General features: G+C 49.6%; 1 protein-coding gene across 4 annotated transcripts in view; it reads right to left on the minus strand.

Annotated features, from left to right (window-relative positions):
• LOC115865209 (GTPase HRas-like) overlaps positions 1-18,078 on the minus strand; it is a 51,344-nt gene that overhangs the window by 31,016 nt on the left and 2,250 nt on the right. For 2 of the 4 annotated variants that reach the window (XM_060297121.1, XM_060297120.1), the window contains exons 3-4: positions 17,870-18,029; positions 17,188-17,384 (exon numbers count right to left, since the gene is read on the minus strand). In XM_060297121.1, coding sequence (XP_060153104.1) covers positions 17,188-17,384; positions 17,870-18,029 — 357 coding nt within the window. Of the gene's footprint in view, positions 1-6,425; positions 7,164-10,915; positions 11,108-17,187; positions 17,385-17,869; positions 18,030-18,078 lie in introns of those variants that run through there. The other 2 variants (XM_060297119.2, XM_070045322.1) reach the window with 2 other exon arrangements.

Here is an 18,078-nt window from a genome sequence, read left to right on the forward strand (position 1 = left end):
TTAGAACACTCCCTAACACCATACACAAAAATAAACTCAAAATGGATTAAAGACCTAAATGTAACGCCAGACACTATAAAACTCTTAGAGGAAAACATAGGCAGAACACTCTATGACATAAATCACAGCAAGACGCTTTGTGACCCACCTCCTAGAGTAATGGAAATAAAAATAAAAATAAGCAAATGGGACCTAATGAAACTTAAAAGCTTCTGTACAGCAAAGGAAACCATAAAAAAGACGAAAAGGCAACCCTCAGAATGGGAGAAAATATTTGCAAACAAAGCAACTAACAAAGGATTAATCTCCAAAATATACAAGCAGCTCATGCAGCTCAATATCAGAAAAACAAACAACCCAATCCAAAAATGGGCAGAAGACCTAAACAGACATTTCTCCAAAGAAGAGAAATACAGATTGCCAACACACACATGAAAAGATGCTCAACATCACTAACCACTAGAGAAATGCAAATCAAAACTACAATGAGGTATGACCCCACACCAGTCAGAATGGCCATCATCAAAAAATCTACAAACAATAAATACTGGAAAGGATGTGGAGAAAAGGGAACCCTCCTGCACCGTTGGTGGGTATGTAAATTGATACAGCCACTATGGAGAACAGTATGGAGGGTCCTTAAAAAACTACAAATAGAACTACCATATGACCCAGCAATCCCACTACTGGGCATATGCCCTGAGAAAACCATAATTCAAAAAAAGACATGTACCAAATTGTTCATTGCAGCACTATTTACAATAGCCAGGACATGGAAGCAAACAAAGTGTCCATTGACAGATGAATGGATAAAGAAGATGTGGCACATATATACAATGGAATATTACTGAGCCATAAAACGAAACGAAATTGAGGTATTTGTAGTGAGGTGGATGGACCTAGAGTCTGTCATACAGAGTGACGTAAGTCAGAAAGAGAAAAACTACTACCATATGCTAACACATATATATGGAATTAATTTTAAAAAATGGTTCTAAAGAGCCCAGGGGCCGGACAGAAACGAAGACGCAGATGTAGAGAATGGACTTGAGGACACGGGGAGGGGGGAAGGGTAAGCTGGGATGAAGTGAGAGAGTGGCATGGACATATATACACTACCAAACGTAGAATAGCTAGTGGGAAGCAGCCGCATAGCACAGGGAGATCAGCTCAGTGCTTTGCGACCACCTAGAGGGGTGGGATAGGGAGGGTGGGAGGGAGATGCAAGAGGGAGGGGATATGTGGATATACGTATGCATATAGCTGATTCACTTTGTTATACAGCAGAAACTAACACAAAATTGTAAAGCAATTATACTCCAATAATGATGTTAAAAATAAATGAATGGACCCTGGGGCTTCCCTGGTGGCACAGTGGATAAGAATCCGCCGGCCAATGCAGGGAACGCAGGTTCAATCCCTGGTCAGGGAAGATCCCATATGCCGCGGAGCAACTAAGCCCATGAGCCACAACTACTGAGCCTGTGCTCTAGAGCCCGAGAGCCACAACTACTGAGCCTGCGTGCTGCAACTACTGAAGCCCACATGCCTAGAGCCAGTGCTGCGCAACAAGAGAAGCCACCACAATGAGAAAGCCCGCACACCACAACGAAGAGGAGCCCTGCTCGCCGCAACTGGAGAAAGCCCGTGCGCAGCAACGAAGACCCAACACAGCAAAAAAAAAAAAAAAGCCATATGGAGACATAAAGAGCCCAATAAAGGTAAATACATGGGCAATTATAAAAGCTATTGTTATTGTAATAATATTGTAAATAATGGTTTGTAACTCCACTATTTGCTTTCTATGTGATTTAAGAGTTTGATACACTTTTTAAAAATAAATCAATTACTAGTCTAAAAGCCAGTTTATATATAATTTAAGAAACTAATGTACTTTAAAAATTATTTGTTGATGTTTTTGGTCACACTATGTATGCAGATACGATTTTGTGACAGCAACAACTGAAAAAAGTGGGATGGAGCTGTAAAGGAGCAGTTTGGTGTGTTATTGACATTAAGCTGGTATAAATCCAAATTAGAGTGTTATAACTTTAGGATGTTGAATGCAATCCCATGGCAACCACAAAGAAAATAGCTGTAGAATATACACAAAAGGAAACGGGAGAGGCATTTAAATGTTTCACTTAAAAAAAAAAAAAAACTAAACAGAAGAAAACTGTAATGCAGGAAATGAGGGACAAAAAAGCTATACAGGGGCTTCCCTGGTGGCGCAGTGGTTGAGAGTCCGCCTGCTGATGCAGGGGACACGGGTTCGTGCCCCGGTCCGGGAAGATCCCACAAACCGCGGAGGGGCTGGGCCCGTGAGCTGTGTCCACTGAGCCTGCGCGTCTGGAGCCTGTGCTCCACAACGGGAGAGCCACAACAGTGAGAGGCCCGCGTACCAAAAAAAAAAAAAAAAAAAAAAAGTTCCAGCTTCAGGAATTCCCTGGCGGTCCAGTGGTTAGGACTCCACGCTTCCACTGCAGGGGGCACAGGTTCCACCCCTGGTCGAGGAACTAAGATCCCTCATGCCTTGAGACACCGATAAATAAATAAATAAATTAATAAAAGTTCCAGCTTCACTCAAGTTTTCATGGGAACACTTACATGGCTTTAAATGCATAATCGTCCCTCAATACGATTCAGTGTGTAATAAGTTATCATGAATTAATTAAAAACTTATTTGTAGGCATAAGATTCCTTATTCTGAGCCCTTAATAATACATTCTGAAAAAATCGATCTGTGTTTCTGGAACAGGCACTATCTTCCCTAAAGAGCCATAACTGAGAACACAGGGTGAAGACAAGGCACGCATCACCTGCCCTGAATCCACGGGGGAACCCTGCACACACCCGGGAAGGCAGCTCTGTCTGCAGCCAGCAACAGCAGTTTAACGTAATCAATAGATAGAGGAACGGGGGGTGTCCCTCGGACCAAAGATTCCAAGCCATCACCCCTTCTGCTGGGCCCCTGATTTCTCATCCAACCAGATGCAAGCAGCCTTGGGCAAGGGGTTGCTGGCACTGCAGTCATGGGAAATCAGGCTCGGGGCTGCTTTTCCTCCCCCCTCCCCCGCCCCCCAACAGCTAAGTTCATCTCTACAGAGGGCAGATCCAGCTGACTCTTCAGTTAACTTCTTTGGGGGAGAGATTCTGGACAAGCCCCCATAAATGCTCAACAAAGTACCACCCCTTCCCCGCCCCCTGTCATGCATCTAGTCATGAAACCTTGGTTTTAAATCCGAAGGAAACAAGTCCAACTTAATTTTTCCCACAAGTGGTTTCCAGATCAACCCTAGTTCAAGGAAAAGACCCGATCAACCCTAGCACAGGGAACAGTGGGGTTAGGACAGGGGGGAAATTGCTGGTGCCGTCCTGGTGAGAGAGAAGGGGGGATCTGGCGCCCTCTGGTGGTCACCACGCGCCACAACTCGTCCTGCTGTGCCGCTCCGTGGTGTCTGCCGTAACCTGCCCAGTCAGCTCTGAGGATGTCTTTCAATAGGTGAGCGGATACACACACGATGGTACATCCAGACAATGGCATATATTCAATGATAAAAATAAACGAGCCATGGTGGAGGGATGGATTGGGAGTTTGGGATAAGCAGATGCAAACTATTATGTAAAGAATGGATAAACAACAAGGTCCTACTGTGTAGCACAGGGAACTATATTCAATATCCTGTGATAAACCACAATGAAAAAGAATATGAAAAAGAATGTATTAGAATATATATTTGTAACTGAATCACTTTGCTGTACACCAGAAACTAACACAACATTGTAAATCAACTATACTTCAAAATATATATATATATATATATATCTGTTTGTAGGTTCATCAATTGTAACAAATGTTCCTGACTAAAGCAAAATGTTAATAATAGGGGAAACTACTGGGTGGGGGAACGGGGGCTGGCAGGGAGTCTGTGGAGACTTTCATTACTGTATGCTTAGTTTTTCTGTAAACCTAAAACTGAAGCCTATTTATTTAAAACAGCTTTATTGAGGTACAGTTGACATACAGTAAACTGTGTATACTTAAGGTGCACAGTTTGATTCATTGTGACGTGTGTATATACCCATGAAGCATCTGTGACCCACACTCCCCTCTCCCTCCAGACAACCACTGATGTGCTCTCTGTCACTAAAACCGGCTGCGTTTTCTAGACTTTTAAATAGCTGGGAATCATCCACTATGTACCGTTTTCTTCCGGCTTCTTTCACTCCACCATGTTACTCAGGTGGCAGCTTGGATCGGGAGTTGGTTTCTTTTCACTGCCACGTGGTATGCCACTGCGGGGACATCCTCCCCCGTGTTCACGCATTCCCTGCGAGGGCCACTCGGGTGGTGTCTGCCTGCCCTGGTCTGCTTGGACTCTCAGCTCCCTGGGCGCTCAGGGAGAGAGTGGTGCATAGGCTCAGTAGCTGTGACGCACGGGCTCCGAAGCACGTGGTCCCCAGCACCACAGCCTGGAACTTTCTCAAGCAGCACACTGGTGCGGTCACGTGGGTCTCAGGAGCCACTGTCCCTCCAAGACATGTCCAGTGTCTTGAAAACCTTCTTTCATACATCTTGCCCAAGTTGGGAGTTGTGTCAGATGGGAGAGGAAATCTGGTCCCTGTCACTCCCCTGGCTGGAGCAGAAGCTTCATCCCTCAGCTCTGGACCCTTCTCCTCCCCTTCCACCTTCCATCCTGTCCACTGTACCTCTGTGTCCCCAGCCCCCTCCCTTGTTACCAAAGCATCCTCTAGTCTACTGCCAGCTCTTTAATATTTATTTAACTTGAATTATAGAATTACATATTTAATGTAAAATACTTAGGAGATATTGGTAAGCAACAAGGAAAAAAATCCTAATTCATTCTCCTACCATAGGCAAAGGACCGCTGTTAGCTGACATTTTGGTTCCCATCCCCCCAGATGTGCTGTCCTTTCTGTGATGGTGTCTGACTGCCTTGATACTCTGCAGGGCAAGTGTTAGATCATCCTGGTGTCCCCAAGATCTAACATACAGTCTGGCCTGACCCGGCACAGGTGGATGGTGACTGACTCAATCCCCTGCTCTCCTTTTCACATGCTTTATTTTGTTTTTTAAATAAATTTACTTTTTGGCTGCGTTGGGTCTTCATTGCTGTGCGCGAGCTTTCTCTAGTTGTGGTGAGCGGGGGCTACTCTTCGTTGCGGTGTGTGGGCTTCTCATTGTGGTGGCTTCTCTTGTTGCAGAGTATGGCCTCTAGGTACGTGTGCTTCAGTAGTTGCGGTGCATAGGCTCAGTAGCTGTGACACATGGGCTTAGCTGCTCCGAAGCATGTGGGATCTTCCCAGACCAGGCCGTGTCCCCTGTATTGGCAGGCGGATTCTTTTTTTTTTTTTGGCCCCGCTGCGTGGCACGTGGGGACCTTAGTTCCCTGACCAGGGATCAAACCTGTGCCCCCCGCAGTGGAGGCGTGGAGTCTCAACCAATGGACTGCCAGGGAAGTCCCGGCAGGCGGATCCTTAATCACTGCGCCACCAGGGAAGTCCCTCACACACTTTAAATACAAGGGAGAGGGACTTCCCTGGCGGTCCAGTGGTTAAGACCCTAGGCTTCCACTGTAGGGAGTGCAGGTTCAATCCATGGTCGGGGAACTAAGATCGCATAAGCCGCATGGGGCCAAAATACATACATGCAAGGGAGAATCATGTCATTGCCTCCCTTCTGTGACTTGTAGAATTCAATCAGTAGAGTATCTTGGAGAATTTAGTGAGAGAGAAACCCAAGGCATCCTTAGCTGAACAGCAGAGAGGAGTGTTGGATTTTTCACTTAGGATGAGCCTGGGTCGTAGGGCAGGGGGATTAAAAGGTCAGTATGTGTTTAAATTACACCAGTGTTTGCAGCAAGATGGGTGGAACTAGAGATTATCATACTAAGTGAAGTGAGTCAGAAAGAGAAAGACAAATACCATATGATATCACTTATATGTGGAATCTAAAATATGACACAAATGAACCTATCTACGAAACAGAAACAGACTCACAGACATAGAGAACAGACTTGTGGTTGCCGAGGGGGAGGGGGAGGGATGGATTGGGAGTTTGGGATTAGCAGATGCAAACTATTATAGAATGGATAAACAACAAGGTCCTACTGTATAGCACGGGAAACTATATTCAATACCTTGTGATAAACCATAATGGACATATATATAAACTGAATCATTTTGCTGTACAGCATAAATTAACACAACATTGTAAATCAACTACACTTCAATTAAAAATTTAAAAAAATTACAACAATTGGGTCCTTTGTGGAGACATGGATGGATCTAGAGACTGTCATACAGAGCGAAGTAAGTCAGAAAGAGAAAAACAAATATCGTACACTAACGCATATATGTGGAACCTAGAAAAATGGTACAGATGAATGGGTTTGCAGGGCAGAAATAGAGACATAGATGTAGAGAACAAACATATGGACACCAAGGGGGGAAAGCGGCGGGGGGTGGGGAGGGATGAACTGGGAGATTGGGTTGACATGTATACACTAATATGTATAAAATGGATAACTAATAAGAACCTGCTGTATAAAAAAATAAATAAAATAAAATTCAAAAAAAAAAAAGATTACACCAGTGTTTAACGCAGTGTGGAAAGATTTCCCTAAATTGCTGCATGATGCTTCAGGACCTGAGGGGTAGAAAAACCCAGTACAGTTACCGCTTGGTATCCAGGGGGATTGGTTCCAAGACAACCCCCCCTGCCCATGACCTGGGGATACCAGAATCCATAGATGCTCAGGACTCTGATATAAAATGGCACAGTGTTTGCATATAACCTACACACATCCTGCCATAAACTTTATTTTTTTATTTTTATTATAAATTTATTTATTTTTATTTATTTTTGGCTGCATTGGACCTTTTTTGCTGAGTGCAGGCTTTCTCTAGTTGCGGCGAGCGGGGGCTACTCTTTGTTGCGGTGCGTGGGCTTCTCATTGCGGTGGCTTCTTTTGTTGCGGAGCACGGGCTCTAGGCGTGCGGGCTTCAGTAGTTGTGGCGCGCAGGCTTCAGCAGTTGTGGCTCACGGGCTCTAGACTGCAGGCTGAGTAGTTGTGGTGCATGGGTTTAGGTGCTCCGCGGCATGTGGGATCTTCCCGGACAAGGGCTTGAACCCGTGTCCCCTGCATTGGCAGGAGGATTCTTAACCACTGTGTCACCAGGGAAGCCCTCTCCCATATACTTTACTTTTTTTTTTTTTTGCGGTACACGGGCCTCTCGCTGTTGTGGCCTCTCCCGTTGCGGAGCACGGGCTCCGGACGCGCAGGCTCAGCGGCCATGGCTCACGGGCCTAGCCGCTCCGTGGCATGTGGGATCCTCCCAGACCGGGGCACGAACCCGTGTCCCCTGCATCGTTAGGCGAACTCTCAACCACTGCGCCACCAGGGAAGCCCTCCCATATACTTTAAATCATCTCTAGATTACTTACAACAGCTAATACAGTAGAAGTGCTATGTAAATAGTTGTAAATGCAATGTAAATGATATGTAAATAGTTATAAATTCAAGTTTTGCTTTTTGGAACTTTCTGGAATTTTTTTTCTCCTGAGTATTTTCCATCCATGGTTGGTTGCAAGGCAGGAGATAGATGGGTCCCAGGCTGGGCTGGTGGAGTTCGTCCCCTGTGGACAGACACTCCAAAATAGCAGGAGGGAGGAGGAGCTGAGCCCTGCCCAGATAAGGGACCACATATGCCTCATTCTCGAGGTCAAGAAGACCTTCCTGACTACACACGCACAGAAACGCTCCTTGGAGGTCAAAAAGGGAGGGAGTGCCACCGATATAGTAGGTGATGTCAACCTACCCATAGGCCACTTAGCCAGAATCCATCTGGCCTAAGATGTGCACCCACGCATGGGAGGACCCTGAGATAAACCAAATTTGGACTCAGAACCAGGCAAAGCAAGATGACTGGCCAAAGGAGACCCAGAAGAAATGCCCCATATGAGTGATACAAACTCCCACTAGGGCGCGACTTTTGCTCTGAGCCCGCCCATGTGTCTATCCACAGGTACCCTTTTTCCTCCTAATAAACACTTGACTTGCTTCACTACTTTCCGTCTCTATGTGGAAATTCATTTCTACACAGCTGATGGGCCAGGGCCTTGCCACCCGCCACTGGTCTAGTGGCTAGGATTCAGCGCTGTCACTGCTGTGGCCTGACTTCAATCTCTGGCCTGGAACCGAAATCCTGCTTCAAGCCTCTGCAGGCTGAGGCCACCCGAGATCAGTTGGATCCCAGCACGTGGAACCCGTGGATACCCAAGGCTGACTCTAGTGCCAAGCCCCTCATCCTGCCACCCCTGTGGCTCTCTAGTTCTGGCCAGAATCTTCGCTCTCACCCCTCCTGAGTCTTAAACACCTTGTAGGTGAAGCCTTCCCGAGGGGAGAGGGCTGTTACCACTTTGCCTTCAGACAAGAAGTCCTTGAAATTTGGCAATAATGCATCAAATGTCTTAAAAGAATGCAGAGCCATAGGACATAAATCCCTCAAGTCATGTGTCATTTACAACCCCATCTATCTTTTTTCCCTGTTTAATTTTGGTTTTTTTTTTTCTGGCTGTGCCATGCGGCTTGTGGGATCTTAGTTCCCCCATCAGGGATAGAACCCGGGCCCTTGGCAGTGAGAGCATGGAGTCCGAACCACTGGGCCGCCAGGGAATTCCCTCCCTGTTTTAAATTTCTGAGCTTCTTAAGCCTACACGCTTTCACTGGCTTCAGGCTAAATAAAGGAATTTCATGTTTTGGCCTTAAAATACCATCTCCAAACTGCTAGTAACAGAACTCCTAGCAAGATAAGGAGACAATTGTCTCTCTCACTATCCCTTTTTTTCACAGCTGTAGAAAAGCAGGCTGCCTGGGAAATATGAATTTGCAAATGTATCTTACAAAGGGAGGCCTGTAAGACACCCACACCACAAAGATTACTTCTATGTCCCATGAAAGTATCTTTAATCACTTAATAAAAAAATTTAATTCAGACTATTTATCTTTTTAAGTTGTTGTCCTGGTCATATTAAAACCATCAGGTAGCTTCAGAAGTGTTTAAATACTCCTGAGTTTTCTTTGCTAAACCTTAAGATGATTCTCGATGTTTCCCTTTTCCCGTTTGGAATTGAAAGCAAACAGAACTGAAGACTCTGCTAGATTTTTTTGTTTAAATCAATTTCCAAAGTCACCCCATTTAAACTAGCAATTCTAGGTGGACGGGGGGTGGGGGGGGGGCTGCGGGAAGCAAAGATATATGTACAAGAATATTCATTATAGCTTTCTCTAGAAAGAATTAGCCGATAACAGATTAAGTAAATTGTAATGTAAAACTCACTTTGTAATACAGGTATTTAATAGATCATCAAGACGGCATCTCAATTGTAAATCAACTATACTTCAATAAAATAAATTTTCTTTTAAAAAGACGGTATCAGGAATTCCCTGGTGGTCCAGTGCTTAGGACTCTGCACTTTCACTGATGAGGGGGTGGGTTTGATCCCCAGTTGGGGGACCTGCATGCCGCACAGTGCGGCCAAAAAAAAAAAAAAAAAAGACAGCATCTCAAAACTGTGGAGAAAGGACAGAGGGTTCAATAAATGGTGTTGGCATACGTGAAATAACAGAAAATATATTGGTCTCTGGCTCTGGATCCTGGCTCTGGCTCCTGAACCTGTTGTCATTTCCTGGGTGACAGGAGTCCCTTTTGTTCTAATGAGGCGACTCTGGGTGAGGCCCTGGATAGTTTCAGGATGGGGGCTGGGCGCCAGTAGGATCAAGCCATGGTGAGAAGCTTGGAACTTCAGCCCCACCCCCATCCTCTGGGAAGGGGAGAGAGGCTGGAGATTGAGCTAATGATCCACCTTGCCTACGTGATGAAGCGCCATAAAAATCCCAAAGGTTTGGAGTTCAGGGAGCTTCTGGGTTGGTGAGTTGTCCACGTGCCAGGAGGGTGGTGCACCCCAACTTCATGGGGACAGAAGCTCCTGTGCTCGGGACCCTTCCGGACCTCACCCTATGTATGTCTTCATCTGGCTGTTCATCTGTATCCCTTATTATATAATAAACTCGTAGGCATGAGTAAGTGTTTCCCTGAGTTCTGTGAACTGTTCTAGCAAATTATCAAACTTGAGGAGAGGTCGTGGAAACCCCTTCTTCTTTTTTTTTTTTTTTGCGGTACGTGGACCTCTCACTGTTGTGGCCTCTCCCGTTGCGGAGCACAGGCTCCGGACGCGCAGGCTCAGCGGCCATGGCTCACGGGCCTAGCCGCTCCGCGGCATGTGGGATCTTCCCGGACCGGGGCACGAACCTGTGTCCCCTGCATCGGCAGGTGGACTCCCAACCACTGCGCCACCAGGGAAGCCCGAAACCCCTTCTTTAACCACTGAGTCAGAAGTACCAGGGGCAGCCTGGGACTTGCAGTTGGCATCTGAAGTGGGGACAACCTCGTGGGACTGAGCCCTGAACCTGTGGGATCTGGGATGTGAATATTTTTTCCTAGTAAGTTTTTGACTTTGGCCACAAAGAAGTTTATTTTATGGAGTCGATTATCAGAGTTTCATCTTCTGGCTTTAGAGCCATACTTAGGAAGGCTTTTCCTAAGAAAAGCTTAGAAAGGGATAATCCCATGGTTTCCTCAAATAACTGTATGATTTCCTTTTTTCCTCTAAGTAGCTTGTGTGTGTGTAATAAAATACACATAACATAAAACTTAACATCTTCACCATTTTTAAGCTGCCAGTTCAGTGGCATTAAGTACATGCACATTGTTGTGCAACCATCACCACCATTCATCCTCAGGTCCCTTTTCACCTTGCAAAAGGGCAACTCTGTCCCCATTAAACACTAACTCCTCATCCCCCTCACCCCTCCCCTGGAAACCTCTAATCTACATTCTGTCTCTATGACTCTGATTACGCTAGGGACCTCATATAAATGCAATCATACCGTATTTTTCCTTTTGTGACCAGTTTCTTTCACTCAGCATATCTTCAGGTTTCATCCATGGTGCAGCAGGTATCAGAATGTCCTTCCTTTTTAAGGCTGAATAGTATTCCATTGTATGGATGGACCACGTACATCTGAGGATGGACACGACGGTTGTTTTTACCTTTTGGCTATTGTGAATGGTGCTGCAATGGACATGGTTGGATGAGTATCTGTTGGATTCCCTGCTATCAGTTCTTTTGGATACACACCTAGGAGTGGAATTGCTGGCTCATACAGTAATTCTACACTTAGCTTTCTGAGGAATCACCAAAAACAGCATCTGCATCATTTTACATTCCCACCAACAGTGCATTTTGTTGGGTTGCATTTTCTCCACACCCTTGTCAACACTTGTTATTTTCAAGTTTTTTTTAAAATTGTAGCCACCCAAACAAGTGTGAATGCACACATCTTTTAACCCAGCAATTCTACTTTGGGGAATTTAAACTCTTCCAAACTTGCTTTTGTTAGTTCATGACATAACCTGGCCATCCTTCCATGTCGTGCATATAATTCTCGCCCTCCTGTTGATGACTGTGCTATTTCCTAAGAAGGATGGGCCTGGGGTTAACTACTGTTTCCTCCTGGACATTTACACTGATTTCAATTTTTAGACACTGCCACACTGCAACAAATATACACTTTATGGGACTACTCCAAGAAATACAGTCCTTAAAACCTACTTCCAAAAACCCAGCTTTCACTCCTTAATTTGCTAAGCACCCCTGAAAGACTGGAGTCTGTGGGCTGTTTGCTTTCAGACCGTGCTTACAAGAGAGCTCCCGTACAGTCGGTACGTCTCTGCAAACTCTTCCCCCAAGTAATAGAGCTTTGGTGCCTGGGCCCAAATTTCTGCTGAACATTTTGGAAAAGGGAATAGAGGTAGTTTCACGCTCATCTTTAATTCCAAACTGTGATTTCCCAGAGACCCTATGCCTGGGCAGTACTGAGCAGGCAGCAGGTGACCTCATCCGGTGAAAAATGAAAGACCAGCCAGCTACTCGGCTGCTGTTCCCTTGACCCACTCCCAGTTTCATCCGATGTTCCACATTTCACTATGCAAAATTTAAGAGATGCAAAACTATGAAGACTCACACAACAGACATCCACATACCCAGCCCCCCAAGCTTTTCCAAGAGAGCTCAAGTCTCCAGCCCGCCCCTCCCCAAAGGCCAGAGACAGTGGCTGTCTGTCATGAATCACACCAGTGTTTAGTATGCCCTGACTCCCTGTATATCACCACAGAGAATTGGGTTTTGCTGGCTTTTAGATTTGTTTTTTTTTTTTGCTCTTATTTAAAAATTGAAGTATAGTTGATTTACAATGTTTCAGGTATACATCAAAGTGATTCGGTTATATGTATATATCAATATCTTATTTTCCGGGGAGTGACTGTAGCCGGTACGGTGTCTTTGGTTTCCACGCCATTGATCCTTGTCAGCAGGGAGGCACCCGTTGACACATATATGGGTTTGCTGAGCCCTCTCTGTCTTTCTACACGTGTTTTTGTCGATATCCTGTAATTTTCTGAAGTCAACCATGTCCTATGCAAACAGGGAGTTTTATTTCTCCTTCCCTCCAGGGAGGAGGCTTAGACGCCCAGAGGTGGGACAGGATGGACGGGGTCCATGGCCCGTGGGGTCTCCAGGCCAGGGTGGCTGCTGTGCTGGGGCCAGGGTTCAAGGGCGGGAGCAGGGGGCAGGAGAGGGCCGGCTGAGCAGGGTCCGGGCCCTGGGGGTGCCGCCCCTCGTCCCTGCCCCTGGGGAGTGAGGGCCTGGGCTGTCACTGCCTGTCCCATCCCTGTGGGTCGGGGGCTGCACAGAAGGAGGGCCGTGGGCACAGAACCGGCTGAGGCCACAGTCATTTCCAATTCTGTCCTGTTTCCTGTCCTATGGGGCCCCACCTGACACCCTGACTGTGGGGCAGAAGCTGACAGCGAGTGGTGAGTTCACGTCCCCGGTCCCCAGCCACCTCGACCGCTGGGACTGGTCAGGGGCGCCTGGCACGGAGGGTCCACCCAGTCCTGTTGGCTTGGGCTCCGGCCCTTCCTGTCATGAGGACGGAAGGCAGGGGTGACGGATGGGAAAGTCTGCTGATTCCTGCCCTTCTGGGCAGTCCTGGAGCCCGTGCCCCCGCCCCTCAGTCTGTACCCCCAGCCACTCCTAGACGGAGTTGGGGGACAAATCTGGGGAGCACCCATCTGCTCCAGCTCCTCTGGGTGCAGAGGAGGAGTGGGACGCCCCCCACCCCACCCCAGGCACGCACAGGCCTCCTCGGGAGCCAGAGCTGGAGGGGGACACCGGCGCCAGGTGACGTGGTGGAACCAGGCCGACAGCACAGGGAGGCTGGTGTGGTGCCCACGCAGGGCCTTATTCACGTTGCTGTGCTTTAGTGGGGTCTTAGTTCTGAGAAGTTACAGACCCCCGAGGGCCCTCCTTGCAGGAACTTGACCACGTGCCCAGCCTGCCGACCCCTCCCCACGACCGGGTGTGGGGGGGAGTCAGAGACCACACGGGGTGCCGTGCCCTGAGGACGTGCACGACCTGAGTCGGTGACATGGAGGAGCCCCAAGAAGATGTCGTGCCAGCTGTTTCGGGACTTAGAGGAGCTGATTCGAAAGTTCACATGCAGAGTAACTAAGCGAGAACTGCTGGGAAAACCCTGTAAAAGCATGAAAGAGGGACTAGGCACGCCAGCTACAAGACATAGATAAAGGTTACACTAATGCTACTGTAATTACCAAAAGCCTTTCTAAGTCAGACAAAATCCTAGATTCCACTTTAAAAACTGGCTGATTCAACCACATGAAAATCAAGTATCTGCATGGGGGAAAATCCCTAATCAAACTCAAAGAAACTATGAAACTGGGGGAAAACATTTACAGTTCTAATGCCCTTAATGGATGAGGACTTTCTACAAATCAATTTCTTACAAGGCAAAAATATGAGAAATGATAAGGGAGAGTTCACAAAAAAAAGGAAGGAATGATAAAATATGCTTGATCACCTCGCTCCTAAGAGATTGCACATTGGCACCAAATCAACGTCACCATGTCCGTCTCACCTCAGCAGTGAGGTCACAACCATGAGGGAAGGTCGAGGAATCTCAGGGGGTTCTGGCTGGGGGTCATCAGGTACCATGAACACACTGTTAAAGCTAAGAGCGCGGAGGTGACAGACAGCATCCTCTACAGGTGGGAAGAGCATGAGCTTGGAGCCCTCCGTTGGCCCTTGTGCATTTGCCAGATCAGAAAAACACGAGTGCCCATCAGTAAGGAACTTCAATAAAATCATGATGGAAAGCAGTGACAAGTACAACCGTATCTAAATGTAAAACTGTCATTCTGCAAAGGCACAGTTAAGAGAATGAAAAAGCTACAGAGTGGGAGAAAAGATTTGCTAATCGTATACCTAATGAAAGCCTCGTGCAGAATAAGAAGCAAAGCGCTGGCGAGGACGTGGAGCAACAGGAACTCCCGTCCAGCACCGGCGGGGATGCATACGGCGCAGCCACCATGGGAGACAGCTTGCGGGTTTCTTACAAAACCGCACACACCCTCACCATGTGCTCAGCAATCATGCTCCTTCAGATTTACCCAAAGGACTAGAAAACATACACCCACATAAAACCTGCATGCAATCTTCACCGCTCTGCTCATGATTGTTAACAACTGGAAGCAACCAAGATGATCTTCAAAGAGGGAATGGAAAAACCGTGGGATTCCATGAAACGGACTACGATTCAGGGACACAAGGGAACCAGCTATTGATTCACTCAAAGCACGGGTGAGTCTTAGACTTGTTTTGCTCAGTGAAAGAATCCAGACCCATGTATGACTCCATTCACAGGACGTTCTGGAAAAGGCGCAACCCCGGGAGGATAAGGAGCAGTGGCTGCCGGGGCTGCGAGGCTGGGGGCTGACGCTGGAGGGCGGATGCAGCGGCCCCACCCTGTGTGAAAACCCACAGGCCGTGCATCCCAGAGACTGAGCTGTTACGTGTGCAAACTGAAAAAATAAAGAAAATCAAAGCTCATCACACGGTACACCTGGAATCTATGCGTTTCCTTACATGTACACTTTACCCATGAAAAATGTTTCACACTGAGGTGTCCTGAAGAGTTCACTGCTTTTTTTCCTTATTTCTTAAGCACACCTGTTTTGTCATGAGGGTTTGTCAGACAATATGAAACCAAGAGCATCAGCATGAAACAAGCACCCCTGTGTGCCCTTCCCCAGGCAGCAAGCCCTGTTCCACGTGCTGGCAGCCTACTCCGTGTATGACACCGTGAGTATCCCCGCGCCCAGGCCCTGCCCCTTCCAGGGGGTTCTACGCGATGGTAAGGATGCAGGCGCACAGGGTCACAGAGATGATGTAGGGGGCTCCCCAATCTTAGACTGAGCAGAAAGGCTGGGGTGCAGACTCCACGTTTCAGGACAGAAACAGCACCTAATTCCTGGGTTGATGAGACCCGCACTTGATGGGGCTGCCAGGTGCTCGCCGCAGCGGAAAGATTTTTTAACAATTAGCTCGAGGCCTAACAAGCATTGCTGTTGTCATGAAACTTGAGTTTTGATCCTGAAGATGCCACATTATTAATCGAAATCTTAGCAGGGATGAACGTTTCCAGTAACCCAGACTCCTGTGGGGCCCCAAGGGAGGTAGCCCCCACCCCATCTGCTCTTTCCAGAACATTCCCTCAAGGAACATCAGCTCCACGTCTGGCCTGCCGGTCCACAGCCCAGGACAGCCCTCAGGATTGGCTGTTGCCACGGCGATGGAATTCCCTCCCAAACCTCCCAGTGAACCATGAGGCCACAGGCAAGTGGCCCGCGGACATCAGCTTTCAGCCAGAAGGCTGGGTCCCTTCCCCTGCAGCGCCTGGCCGGACCACCCCCAGGGCCGTACGACAGGCCTGGCCCTGCAACCCCACTGAGGCCCCCTGCCACTGGCTCTGCCCAGCCTGCTGAAGACAGCGCTGCCAGGCCCAGGACGCTCCTCCTGCCCTGTGGCACCTGCAGCCAGCGCCCCTCCCGGGGCAGTGACCAGCACGGCCACAGCGGAGCCAGGGCAGCGCCCCAAGAGCTGCCCCAAGGCCGCGCACGTGCCTACAACCCCCTGACGTCTGTGTCCCCAGAGAAGCTGGACACACAGGGGCCTCCAGAAGACAAGGTGACTGTGAGCACAGGGACCCCGAGGCTCCGGGAAGCCAGCGACACGCCCTGCTGCTTCACGCTGGCCTTCCCGCGGGACGGTGCCCCCCTTGCACGGCACAAAGTCCTGACCCTGAAGGGCTTGGCCTGGCCTGCATTTGGGCCCCGGGAGGGCAGGCGCGCCATGAGCACCCCGCCAGCCAGAATGGTGCCTAAAGGGGCCACCCGGGCCAGTCCAGAATTCTGGCCCAACGCCAGGCGGGCCCTCTCGGAGCCGCACATGACCAGCTGGGGCCTAGACATGCCCCACAAGGACACTTCGGTGACCTGAGGTGGCTCTGGGAGCAACAGGCCACCTCCACCGAGGGGGTGGCAGGGGCAGGTGGGCCGACCGCACCCCCATACACATAAGGAGGCAGGGCTGGCCCGATACCAGAGCCCACGCAGCCATCTGGGCCCCACAAGGCAGAGCAGAGGGCACTCTGGGCGGGCTGGACCCAACAGGCTGCACCCTTGCCTTTGCCAAAGTCAGTTACTGCCTTTCAGGGTCCCCAAAACTCAGGAGATACGACCCCAGCCGGAGTCCAAATGAGCTCCCCGCCCCCAGAGCCCTTCCCTATGAAAGCCTCCCTCCCAGAGGAAGGGACACCCTTTGTCTTAGTTTCCCCCTTTGCTGGTTGAAGGTGAATAAAGTTTCATGTGTTACGTGCTAGACTGGCCCATTCTTGCAGCACCCAGGGGGTCTCTGCAGGACGCACCCGGGGCCCCCAGAGACAGAGGGGCCACCAGCAGGACCAAGCTGAGGTTCACACATGCCTCCTGGGGGGCCACACGCACAACGGCCTCCCAGACTCAGCTCAACACCAGGGTCAAGCCCATCAGATTCTCTACAGTGACTCAGCATGTGCCCAGTGGGCCAGTATGGGGCTGAGAAGAGTGATAGCTGGGGGGCCAGTGGCATCAGTTCACGACAGTCTGCGCAAGGGGTCCCGGCAGACCCATGGTCCCTCCGTCTCCTACCTGGGCGGGCCGGAGCTTCCTTCCCTGCATCCTCCCTGCGGGTGCCTCTTCCACGCCTGTCGCCTGTGCCTCAGTTGGGAGAGCAGGCCCTGCAGCTCAGGCAGCCCAGGCCACCCCTGTGGGGCGGGCGGGCCCAGCTTGCTCGCCTTGTGCTGCCGGTTCTTGTGCTCCAGCTTGTAGATGGCATCTTCCATGCCCTGGCAAGAGGGGGCCAGCTCGTTGTGGGGACCACTGCCTTGGCCTCAAGTGGAACCCCAGCCCCTTCCTCACCCCGCCCCGCAAACGGGGAGCTGGGCCCTGCCCGTCTTGATCCCCAGGGCCACCCTGTTGGGAGGCTTGTCCTCAGCAACTCCCCCACGGCCTCCTGGGGGGTTGGGCCGATTGGGACCTCCTTGCTGCTCTGGGGGTACAGGGGTTGGGGCCCCAGGGTCACCGCTCCAGCCTGGTCAGGGCAGCTCTCTCTAGGGACCTCCACATCCCCCGGGAGCTGTGTCGGCCCAGACCCAGACGCTGGCCTTCCTCGCTGTCCTGACGTCCAGGGAGACTTACAGCGTGAGGGGCTGCTGGGCAACAGGGGTCCCAGAGGGTCCCAGAGGGTCCTGGAGCTACAGCCAGAGCCAGAGCGGCTGCTCTGCATCGAGGGAGCTGCCCCTGGGCGGGGCGGGGGGTAGCTCCGGCTCACCTGGCCCTTCTTGGCCGAAGTCTCCATGTAGGGGATGCCATAGCTGCGGGCCAGGTCCTGGGCCTGCCAACACTCCACGGTACACGTGGCCAGGTCACACTTGTTCCTCAACAGCACCCTGGGCATGTCGTCCGAGTCCTTCAACCACTCAATCTGCTCCCTGCAAGGGGGAAGGTGTGAGTTGGCCAGTGGGCTGTGGGCTCGGCTGC

This window comes from Globicephala melas, chromosome 3 (assembly GCF_963455315.2).
Source record: "Globicephala melas chromosome 3, mGloMel1.2, whole genome shotgun sequence".
NCBI lineage: Eukaryota > Metazoa > Chordata > Mammalia > Artiodactyla > Delphinidae > Globicephala > Globicephala melas.